The sequence below is a fragment of the Neolamprologus brichardi genome, chromosome 2 (genome assembly GCF_056152115.1).
Source record: "Neolamprologus brichardi isolate AB-2024 chromosome 2, ASM5615211v1, whole genome shotgun sequence".
Lineage (NCBI taxonomy): Eukaryota > Metazoa > Chordata > Actinopteri > Cichliformes > Cichlidae > Neolamprologus > Neolamprologus brichardi.
Window position 1 is genome coordinate 26,074,137 of NC_142105.1, and position 12,052 is coordinate 26,086,188.

At 35.5% G+C, this 12,052-nt stretch overlaps 1 protein-coding gene across 3 annotated transcripts; it reads right to left on the minus strand.

Moving 5' to 3' along the window:
* Positions 1 to 1,239: 1,239 nt before the first annotated feature.
* On the minus strand, positions 1,240 to 11,811 carry LOC102777407 (uncharacterized). 3 transcript variants are annotated; one of them, XM_087849510.1, is made up of 6 exons: positions 11,757 to 11,811; positions 11,308 to 11,670; positions 2,641 to 2,961; positions 2,140 to 2,397; positions 1,689 to 1,796; positions 1,240 to 1,432 (listed from the first exon to the last, which is right to left on the minus strand). In XM_087849510.1, the coding sequence occupies exons 1-6, from the start codon at positions 11,809 to 11,811 to the stop codon at positions 1,254 to 1,256; spliced, it is 1,284 nt and encodes a 427-aa protein (XP_087705636.1). In that variant the 3' UTR covers positions 1,240 to 1,253. The 3 variants fall into 3 exon arrangements, with proteins under 3 accessions (XP_087705636.1, XP_087705640.1, XP_087705647.1); XM_087849514.1 differs by lacking the exons at positions 11,308 to 11,670; positions 11,757 to 11,811 and adding exons at positions 1,931 to 2,056; positions 3,623 to 3,694; XM_087849521.1 differs by lacking the exons at positions 1,240 to 1,432; positions 1,689 to 1,796; positions 2,140 to 2,397; positions 2,641 to 2,961 and adding exons at positions 9,096 to 9,147; positions 9,235 to 9,370 and having other exon boundaries at positions 11,299 to 11,670.
* Positions 11,812 to 12,052: the final 241 nt, after the last annotated feature.

A 12,052-nucleotide genomic window follows, 5' to 3' on the forward strand; every position in this document is an offset into this window, starting at 1 on the left:
TCTCTGTCAAATAGGAATAGGTCACTCCAGATGTTGACCAATAATATTTACAAACATTGTGTACTAAAATGATTGCTTTCATATTTAAAAACTGAGGTTTTGTGAGAATATATACAAAAATATAGTTAAAATAGTTACAGTTCTTTACAATAAAGTCAGATAAGTAACTAAAAGACAGTTAAAACAGTAATAGAATGCTGCATAATAGCACCATCTCGTGGGAATAAATAATAATACTGCTTCAGACTGATTTGTTGACCAGATAAACCTTTTTTGGACTATCATAATTTGTTTCAATAGGCTTTTGTTTTATGTATATAGTTCAAAGATATGCCACCTCAAAAGATAGCATCAGGTCTCCTTATTAAAGCATCTTAAGAGTCACTACCTGAGGTACTCAGTCATTGCTGGATCATTGAGGAACTTCAATCAGTGTAACTCCGGGTCTTGTGCTGGTTTGTTGTGCTTCTTGTCATCTTGTGAAGAAACTTACCTGTCTCCTCTTGTGCACAGAAACCAGTGGAGAGCAGCCTGTTGAAGAGAATCACTGGCATCTTGGAATCTGGATCATCACAACTGTGAGAATCGAGTTTTGGGATTGTTTGTTGCACATTTTGATGCTTGTAAGTCAATTAATTGTCCATTAAATCCATTTGAGTCCTGCTTTGCCTTAAAGGAAACCTCACAGCCTCATCCAAGTGATTCTCCAAATTGCAGCAAATACAGTGATGGTGACTCACACACCTTTCCCTTGAGAATGTCATTTGAACATCAATATCTCTTGTAAGGAATCTGTTAGGAAAACTGTTTAAACCAGGGTGTTTTATCACTGTCCAAAGGTTTTGCTGCACTGAAATTTGTACAAACATTTAGCCATTTACTTTATTTATTTCTAATTTAAGGATCATCTGGTCCAACTTCTACCAAGTCAAAAACTAGACAAGTTCACATGAAAAAAGAAAAACTCCCACATAAAAATGGTCTATCATCATGTCTGCAGAATACAAAAGCAGTAAACACTCACAGTGTTTATATAACATACTATCTTTAAATCAAGAGATCATAAAATAATACATGTGTAGTCCTCTAGTATAATGCAGATGAAAGTAAAATAAATCAGTAAGTATTAGCTTTTTAAAATTTTTCTGATGGGAAATCACATTCAATTAAAGACCTTTAGACATTTTAACATCAGCTCTTCTCTCCATGGATCTTCAGTGATGCAGTCTGTGTAGAAGCACTGAACACTTAAATCACCTGAATTTATGGATGTTAACATACAAACAATCATCTCCTGTTGGTTCAGTCTGTCGAGGACACTTTGAGTACTTGACTTGGCCAAACTCTAGCTCCGCCCTTTTCTCCAGTTGTTTCGCCTGCCGTTTCACAACCGTGAGATCAGCAAAGATTTCTTCCTGATCATTTTCTTCCTCTGCAGAGTAGCAAGAAGGAGTGGCTCAAAAACAATAAATGAATGACTAAAGGAATAGTTGCACTTTGTATGAAACTTCATTTTTGAGCTTTAGACTTTATGGTGGATTTTGTTAAGCTGTTGAGATTTTTTCTTTTTAAAGTTAACTGTGGCTGCTTAACAATATTTAAGTGACATATAACAGAGATATAGTATATGTATAAAAGAGTAAAAAAGCAATTTGAAAAAAGTGAGCAAAGGAGAAGAAGTATTGTACCTTTTGTTTTGCTGTTTTTCTTTTTCCACTGGGCACAGATTGCTGCTACAACCACAACTAAGAAAATTATAAGTGTTGACAGAACACCACTGATCAGCGGCAAATGTCCTATTTCATAGAAAGAAGACATAACAAAAACACACAATTAAGTCAATAAACATGAAATGAAGAAAGGAGAAAATGATATCAATGGGTCTAGCTGTTTTTTCAGTTTCCACCGTACCATGGGTCATTCCTCTTACCCATTGGTGTTTGTGTGGTTGTGGTTGGTTCACTTGTTGGTTCAATGCACAGGGTGTTATTGGCTGCATACACCCACTCTGACACCTGTGTCCCATTGACTGAAGTGCAGTTGATGAAAATGAATCCTATGGGCAAAAAACAGATAATTTATCAAAAATGTAAAAGTGATACAATTGTCAAAGTTGTAATTATCGCCTTTTTCACTCACCACAGGTAGATATTCTCTGTTCTTTGGAGACTTTACTAACATGGTTTTTGACTGAGCAGCCCAGATGTCCTGAGACGTGCTGCTTCAGAGTGATGATGTTAGTCTTAATATTTCTAGAAAGGAGCTCAGCATCTGTCACTGTGCGTCCATCCAGAGTCCAGCTATACTGAGGGCTGTCCCCTCCCTCAGAGGAGCAGGACACCCTCATCTCTCCCTGGGACAGACACTCAGAGACCAGCAGGACAGAGGACACAGGAGCTGAGAGAAACACACACAGATGAATTTAGATTTATTAGAATCTCTCTAATAAAAGAAAACGCAGAGATATATAAATTACCAAAACAATTTTAAGTTTCTGTCTACTAATCACCTTGAATAAACAACTGTAAAGTCTGCAGATCATTGCACAAATTATATGTATCTGAAATTCTGTAAGCTATATAGATTACAAAAACAATGTTAAGTTTGCATCTATTAATCACTTATTAACACAACATTTACCTTGAAAAAACAACTGTAAAGTCCACTCGCCTGATGATCTTCCATCTGAATCAAAGGTTTGAAGGGTATATTTTCCACTGTCTGTAATGCTCAGGTTATTGATCCTAAATGTTCCATTACTGGGGGAAAAGTGAGATCTATGTGCTATGGTATTAAAAATAACCTTATTATTTATGGCATATAGTATTTTTAATGAATTCTTTAACAATTGGTATCTAGATATTTCTGAGGTGCTGTCCATCAGCTGGATGTCAACAGTTCCTCCCAAAGCTCCATAACACTGAGCTCCATCCTGTCTGCCATCACAGTGAGTTTTCACACCTGTAAATTTTGAAACATTAAAGAAGAAAAACACTTGTGATTATTTCGTTTCTGCCAAATTAATTACAATAAAAACATTGATAGCAAACCAAAATTAATTCATGTGAAGACTTTTACCTGTTACAAAGTTGTTTCTTTTTTTTCTTTTTTGGGGGGGGATTAACATGTTATTACTTAATGCCCAATTGTGATTTTTGGATAATCCACAATTTTGATGAGCTGTATATAAAATTATGAAATCTATCAAATTATTTTTAATAACACTATTGCCATAATTACATACTGATTATTTCACTCTGAGTAGGTAGTTTTACAAGGTGCAGGTAATGGAGCCTCAAGAGCACACACATTTAATCGATAATATACTCACAAAGTTGTGACAGTAATGTTTTTAACATTGCAACTAGGTTACCGTAAAATCTGTTTGCACTTAAAACAACAACACTAAAAAAATGTCAATAGACGACCATTATACTGAGCAAAGTTACTACTCTCCTTTTTTTCTAGAATCACTGATACCAAAAGTGGTCTGCTCAAATGTTCACAAATTAAAGATGTAAGGAAAATGTCCAACTTCATGTACTGATTTAAAAAATCACATTGCTTATTATTAATTATCATTTTTAATAAGATGCCACATGAAAAACCCAGAACAGCTTACCATGAGACACCCCCAGTAGAATCACCACAAATCCAACCACTGCTTTCATTGTTTAATGACGTGCAGACAGCAGTTAATAGTCAGAAATGACTCCTGATCAGCCTCTTTTAAAAAGCTCATCACATTAAAAGCAGAAGCAAAACTAACATATTCATTACTTAGCAGAAATAAAAGGAACCTCACACAGCTTCCACAAACTTTTTTAATCATTATTCATACTGCCATTGGACTCTTTGTAACAAAATAACACTGTCCTTCCCATGATGGCAGTAGACTAATAAGGTTTAGTTTAGTGCAGCTTAACAGCAGTCATGTTTGTATCTAATCTAAAGTGAATTCTTGTTATATCTTATTTTAATTTAGTTTATAATTTGTTTTAGTATCTAATACATCATATTTACATCCATGAGGGAAGCAGACACTTTTGAACAGCTTTGAACATAAAAAAAAGAATGAAGGATTGGTGTTTAGGATGATTGTTGGTTTGAGTGGTTGTTATTGTTGCCAAAATTAAATTCCAATGAGAGAAACACCTCATCGCTCATCCAAGTGACTTCTTCATTCTTAGCAGACTAAATGTTTCCTACCTTATAAATAGTACAGTTACATAATGACCGAAATTACCCCCATTGCCTAAGCCAAACGCCCAGTATTATGAGCACTGATCAACTGCCATGAGTACTATTCACGGAGAGTTGGGAACTGCTGCAATCATCACAGCATTGTAAGATGGTGTGGCAGAGGTGTGGTCTCTGGCTCAGCTGCAGGGGAGGAGTGGGGCAGTGAGCTCAAGGGGGCAGTACCAAGGAGGCTGGAGGAACAAGTGGCGGTTATTTAACTAATGAGGTTTCTCCCTTTATATATAGTGAAGCTGGAGACCTGAGGGAGGAGCATGCACTGACAACTGACTGGGAAGTTAATGAACTGTGTACAGAAACGTCCAGCCATATGTTTGTGGTGCCTTAATAAACACTCCCCAAGCATTCAAACATACCAGTGTGTCAGATCTATCATTACAGATAGTGAAAGATGTACTCTCAGAAACACTGGTTTCAGGAGGGAGTCAAAAAGGCCATTCATGTAAAAAAGGAGCAATCAGCTGTGGAGACTCAAGAGTACGTCTTTCACCATCTTACAGTTCTATGATTGCAGCCATTCCCCAACTCTCTGTGAATGTTTCATCACTATTTAGCCTCTCACTAATCAAATCAGCAGACAGATTTCACACAAACTCCTCTATTCTACTCAAATGCAAACAACATGGACAACATAACTGACCATGATTCCTGTAAGTGATCAGACCTCGTTAATTTATTTAAAAAAAAATACATTTTACATTTAAGAAAAAAGCCTTCTGACTCATGTTCATTCTGAGAGGAGGAGAGGAGACTCTCTTTTCTGCTGTTTACATGTTTGGCTCATGATCACATATTAGACAATGGAACCACCAAGAGAAAAAAGGAAACTTTCTCCAGGCTACAATCGTTTTGATCCCATAACGTCAAATAATGTTTTTTTTCTTTCTTGTGTTTATGTATTCCTTTTTTTTTTTTTGTTTATTTTTATTACTTTGTTTTGTTTATGTATTCCTACCTGATTAGAACCTTGTGGAAGAGTGTTTTTCCAAAGCAGGAGAATGATCTCAAAGAGACAAAATCAATCATTAAGTCCTCACTACTCTGTTTTTCCAGAAGAGAGCTCAGCATCTGTCAATGTGCGTCCATCCAGAGTCCAGCTGTACTGAGGACTGTGCCCTCCTGTTACAGTAACATACACAAATTCAGTGAGCAGAGGCAGTCTACATGGCTAGGTGCTTTGTTTTATACATCTGTGGCAATGAAACTGAAAACATATGAATTCAAAGATTAAGAGATGCATGAATGGTTAATTGGCTGTATTTGTATAGCGCTTTACTAGTCCTTAAGGACCCCAAAGCGCTTTACATATTCAGTCATCCACCCACCCACACACTGGTGATGGCAAGCTACATTGTAGCCACAGCCACCCTGGGGCGCACTGACAGAGGCGAGGCTGCCGGACACTGGCGCCACCGGGCCCTCTGACCACCACCAGTAGGCAACGGGTGAAGTGTCTTGCCCAAGGACACAACGACCGAGACTGTCCAAGCCGGGGCTCGAACTGGCAACTTTCCGATTACAAGGTGACCTCCCGACTCTCGAGCCACAATCGCCCATCAGGCATAAGAGGTGCATGAAGGGTACATTATACAGATTATCATTGTTTGTAGTCTTCTAATTCAGAACAGAGAATGTGCAAAATATATGTATCTGAAATTATGTACACTATGTTATATAGATTACCAAAACAATGTTGCATTTACATCTATCAAAGGCTCCATTTCCCAACATTTACCTTGAAAAACCCCACACACCTGGTATTCTTCCATCTGAATCAAAGGTTGGAAGGATATTTATACCAGTGTCATTCCTGCTCAGGTTATTGATGCTAAATGTTCCATTACTGGGACAAAAGAGATACCTATGTGCTATGCCATTAGAAATCACCTTATTATTTTTCACATTTAGTAGTTTGAAATAACTTTTTAACAAACTGTATTGGGATTTTTCTAAGGTGCTGTTCATTAGCTGAACATCCAATGCTCCATAACACTGAGTACCATTCTCCATTCACACTCATTTTCCACACCTGCAAATGAAAAAGTCAACAGAAGCAAAATTATACCAAATGTAAGTGGTTAGTCAATACTAGAAGGGCCGTGGCAGCATTTGCAAATGTTTACATAAAACAGATAGATTTTTTTTTTAATGTGGATATTGTTTCTCTGTTCCAGTGCAAACTATGCAAACAGGCATTTATTGTAGTGCAGAAGAGCATTGCACAGGTCTGTGACTTAAAAACAGTTAGAGTTCAGAGTTCATATGAACCTGAAGCTACAGCATGGCTGTGTTTGCTTTAACTGCATATTCATTTTGAAATGATCTCAGAATGAGGCATTCATATTTAAATTAAACCAAGCAACATACATTGAAAGTATTCAACACATCTTTAGCTGAATTTAGGTTTTTTCTCTCATGGTGAGCTACTACACTTCTTTCATGTGTTCCTTCATGAATACTTAATACTTGTATATGTTAATATGTTTTGAAGCCACAGGAATCAGTACAGTCAATTAGATACATTTGACTGGTGATCCAGTCAGCAACTTTTTCTCTTTTGAAGTTTACTTTAACCGCATCTTCATGTTAAATATGCAGTTAAAGTAAGTATAAGATCAGTTGTGGGGTGTGTAGTGCTCTGATTACACTGCACTCCCAGAGTGTCCTGGTAGCGATCAGCCTGAGAGCAGAACGGTTGAAAATGTCGATGTCAGGTTATGATGAATTGGTTCTAGTTTTTGGTTCTAGTTTTTTACTCTCATACGTTGAGAGGACAAAAGAAAGTGACGTTGTTTTTAGTTCCCCTTTTAGCCTTCAAGAAAAAAAGAATCGGGGGGACGGACTGAGAATAATGGAGGAAACCATTTTTCATGTATACTGCAAGAGGTTTTAAGACTGTATTTAATTCCTAAAATGTCCACTTTTAGGAAAAAGTTTTCAATCACAGAAATATGTTTAGGTGACAGAATAAGTATAAGATCAATTATGGTTTTGTATTTTTAATCTCTAAACTCTCTCTAAAATAAAATAAATAAATAAAAATAAAACACTGTAAACCTCTGCCCAACAGAAATGGTCAGATAAGCAGGTGAGCTGGGCACTAAGTGTTTACACACACCGTGTGTTATAGTGTTTCATTTCATATTTAAAATCTTTGATTAATGAAGAATATACACAAAATTACAAAATATGCTTTTGGTATGTAGGATTTTGATGTGAAAGAAATACAATTAAACAGATTCTCAACATTTCAGTCCAAAGCAAGCACAAAATTCTTTTCATGACATAAAATCCCATAAAGTGCCATGATAGCATAATGTGTTTACATGACAAAAGTACAGAACAAGAAGATTTATCTTGAAACCAAAGAACAAAACTAAAGAACAGACCAACAGTTGCGTCTCAAATAATAAAACTCATTGCCTTTTTTACTTTACATTGAATAATTTCTCTGTTATTTTATATATAATTTAATCATTTTTGCCTGCTGAAGTATTTCTGTCCAATTTATTGCCTATAGTAGCACAGAAAAGGGCAAATTCAATGCCATGACATAATTAAATCTACAGCTACTGGACAAATTACCCTAAAAAGCTCCTGCCATCTCAACCAAAGTAACTAGTGCTGATCCTTTCCTGTTAAAGCGTAAAAGTGTAAAAGCTTGAATGCAATCCCTTTATGAACCAGTAGAGAGAAACCTCACACCTACCAATATGTTTGTCCAGACGTTAAAAGTAATGTCGTTATATTGTTTACATAGCAATAGGGTCTCTCTTCTTCATAGCATCATTTCTAGTGCAAAATCATAACTAATGATTCTGTTTGACCTATTTTTAAGTGCAGAAATACATGTTTCTGTTTTTGACATACAGTATTTCCACAGACTCAATCATAGTCATATGAAGGTCCTCTTGTTTGACAGTAAGTTGAGTTATGTACACTGTATAAAAATTAGATTTGAACTACATTTTACCTTAAAAAACAGCTAACATATAAATATAACAATAAAGTTAACGCTTTTTTTAAAAAAAAATGAATTATTAATTGTAATTATTCATTAGCACCACTTACAAAGTGGTGAAATAAATTGGAGAAAGCTTTTGTGTGCAGTCATAATTCACTTACAGTCAACTTCATTAAAACAATGAAGCTGACTGAGTAAATTATGTTCTTCAGTTGCATGAGAAAATAGACGTGTGAAACAATGTAGAAGTTTGAGAATATTTTAGCAACACTGAGAGCCTCATTTTACACCGCTACTATATGAAGGAAGTGAAACGCAGACAATGGTCAACATACAAGCTGCAGGGACACAAGCAGCTTTCCCACAAAGAGTCCATCTTCATTTTATCCTGTCAGTGTCTCTAGAGTCAGATCCACACTGATGAATATGCAGCCCTGTTAGTTATAATTAAAACAGTTATATTTATTTTCAAACTTCTTTAGGTTCATTCAAAGACACTAAAGTGATAAAGCCAAAACCCACAAGGTTTGATATATCTTTTAATATATTTCTAACTACAGCGAGATATATATATATATATATATATATATATATATATACTTTTTTTTTACTCCCTACTAACTCACTGAAAAAGACTTTTCCCATTCATTTACAACGTTTTTATTGTTATTTAAGGAATTTTGAATCAGGATAATATACATGACTGTATATTCTTATCTGATCTCCAAAATATGATTACAAAGCTGCAAGCATAACATTTTTTAATTGTTTTTGATACAATATGAAACTTCCACAGTCACCTCCTAACTGTTTTCATTTTCATCGATCCTCAGTTCAGTGTCCAGTGCTGATTATGAGGGAGTTCAGTTCACTAAAGCTCAGACTCACACTTAAGGTTTATGTTCTCTGTTTCACACCTGAGGCTGTGAAAGAAAAAGAAAAAAACAATTATAGCAAAATAAATACTTTTACAATTACCCATCAAATTATGGCATTCACTGTATATCAACCTTTTTTGATCATGAGCCGCCTTGTTACTAGTCTTCTTAAGATGCTTCAGTTCCCGATACACAACACAGCATGACACTGCTATCAGGGGAGATCCCAGTGCAGCAAAGACTAGCCTCAGGTAAGGAAAACTGTGTGCTGAGAGAAGAGAACACCGTGATAATTATAAGTACAGTACTTACAATTTATTCAAGTGTAATTTTTGGTAAGACTTGTTATTAATATGGTTAACTAACTGTAAATATATAAACGCTTCGGCACAAACCCCACACACTGGGTACCCTTAAGCCTTGTTTCTGGAGGTGCAGGTTTGTGAGTTGATGTATTTCACGTCAATCTTTTCCTAAAACTAATCAAGAAACTTTAGTGATTAAACTAAATGAAGAGATGGTGAAAGAAAACTGGAACAATGGGGGAAAACACTCAAACGTGTAGCGTGGTCCTCCAGGTTCCTCCTCCTCCCTGCCGGTCTACCCATGAGCTCAACAAACTTGTACAATATTTATAGATGCTGTAGACAGAGTTTATTAACATTGTTTTAATGTTACTATCATGTTATAAAAACAGTTTAGATAATGTTTACAAATCTGTTAATTTTTTGTGTTATTATAATTTTTATTGAATAAAAATTAACTTAAAAGTACTTGACTATGACTTTACTAACTTATTAACCAAGGTATGATGAAGTATTACCTACATGTTTTTATTTGGCTTTTTTACTAAAATGAAAATTCAAAGTAAATGTAAAATATGTTGTCAACCCTGTTTGCAACATAGAAGATCCCAATATGAAACAGGTCATCATCTGACCTGACCCGGTTCCTGGACACGTCACACCTTGTGATGAAAGCCAAACAAAGGCTCTTATTCCCCAGGAAACTAAAACGGACTGGACTCGCTTCTCTGCCTCTTATGAACTTCTACAGAGTGACAACAGAAAGTGTCCCCTGTCTTAGTATGACGCTGTGCTTTTAATAGTGTCTTCTTTGTGCTTATATGCATGTGTGTTTGTATATATGTGTATATATATTAGGGGTGGGGGAAAAAATCGATACTGTGTAGTATCGTGATATTTTGTTTGCTAATAATGTATCGATACAGGGACAGCAGAAATCGATATTTTGTTACAAAAAAGGTTTTTGTGCTCTGACTTCAGAGCATGTTGATCCTTTTTCTGAGCAAGAATCCTGACATTCCTTCACTGTCCAAATGTGACAGTTTACTTATTTTAATTTAAGACATGTTTTATTTTAATTAAGTTTAAAACTTTTTTATTTAATGTAAAATTATATTTTGTTTTAATTTACTTTCAAATTCTTCAGTTGCTGAAGGGGCTGCATAGTTTTCATAAATTGCATAGTTCAGAATAGCTATAATTGTACCAGATGGTTGCATTCAGTTAAGTTGGACTAGACTGTAATACAAACCGTTCAGTTTGTCATCAATAAAACTGACTAAAATGAGAGAAAGACTGAGTGTGAGACTTTGATATTAGATAAAATGAATATTGGTAAAGTTTACCTTTATGTACAGAATCTAAATATCGCAAAATATTTTTAAAAATTGCAATAATATCGTATTGTGCGTTAAGTATTGTGATAATATCGTATCGTGGGATGTATGGTGATTCCCACCTCTAATATATATACATAACGACAATAAAAAGGATTCGTCTTCTTCTATTATAATGCATACATGTCACAGGTTAATATGGTCATACAGTGCAGCTCAGAATATTCTATCACCAAGTGGAAAGTTTCAGTGTGCCTTTAAAGTGTAGGTGGTAGTTAAAGTGTAGTTACTGGGAAATAAAAGATGATTAAATCATAAAAAGCAATAGCAGCCCATGCGTGGCTAAATAACCAATAATACCTCTACATAGACAAATACTATATCAGCAAATACTGTTCACTGTACACTTGCATCTTTCTTTCCATATGTTTTTCTGCATTTCTGCTTCTATCATTTGTTGCACAAGTGACGTGTACTGTGTTTAACAGTTTAACAGTTACATGTCTGATTATCTTTATAATACCATCAACACTATTCAATAAAGAGTAACTTACATAACTTGCTTTCAGCTTTGTCATTGCCTTTGACATCCAGGGTGAAATAAATGTTTTTCTCTCGGACTCCACCTGAATTAAAGACCTCAGTGCTGTATTGACCTGAATCATTCCTCCTCAGGTTTGTGATCTTGATTGTCCCATTCCTGATTAGAAACTGTAGTCTGTTGTTAAATTCTTTGTCTATTGTTATTGTTTCTTTCTTCAGATTGAACACAATTATATTCACGGTGGGAAGCATCTTCAAACATGTCACCTCACGGCCACTAGCATCAGTCATCACTTGGATATACACAGTTCCTTCAAGAAGAGGAGAGCATGGACATGTGTTCGTCCTGAGGTCACATGTGGTCGCATCGACTGGAATGAGAGCTGGAAAAAACATTTAATAGAACATGAGGTGAAATTATTCACACTACAAATGTGAATGTTTGGCTTCTTTACGGGGACAATCTTACCTTGAGTTCCTCCTGCTAGTAGCACAATGATAAAAAACTGTTCCATGCTCTTCATTCACCCACACTGTGGTTTCAATCTTTCAAAGATTCTAGAAAATTATGTAAAATCTGGGTGTAAATCTGCTGCAAACCTGAGTCCTAACTGACAGGAAACAGTAAATGGGAGACAATACAGACAGGTTATTTTCAAAGTTAGGAAATAAACTGCATGTCTACCTGATTTCAAGAAATATCCATCAAATGCGAATAAACAACGTTCTCCTTGCTCTTGTAATTAAATACACAAAACTGAATCT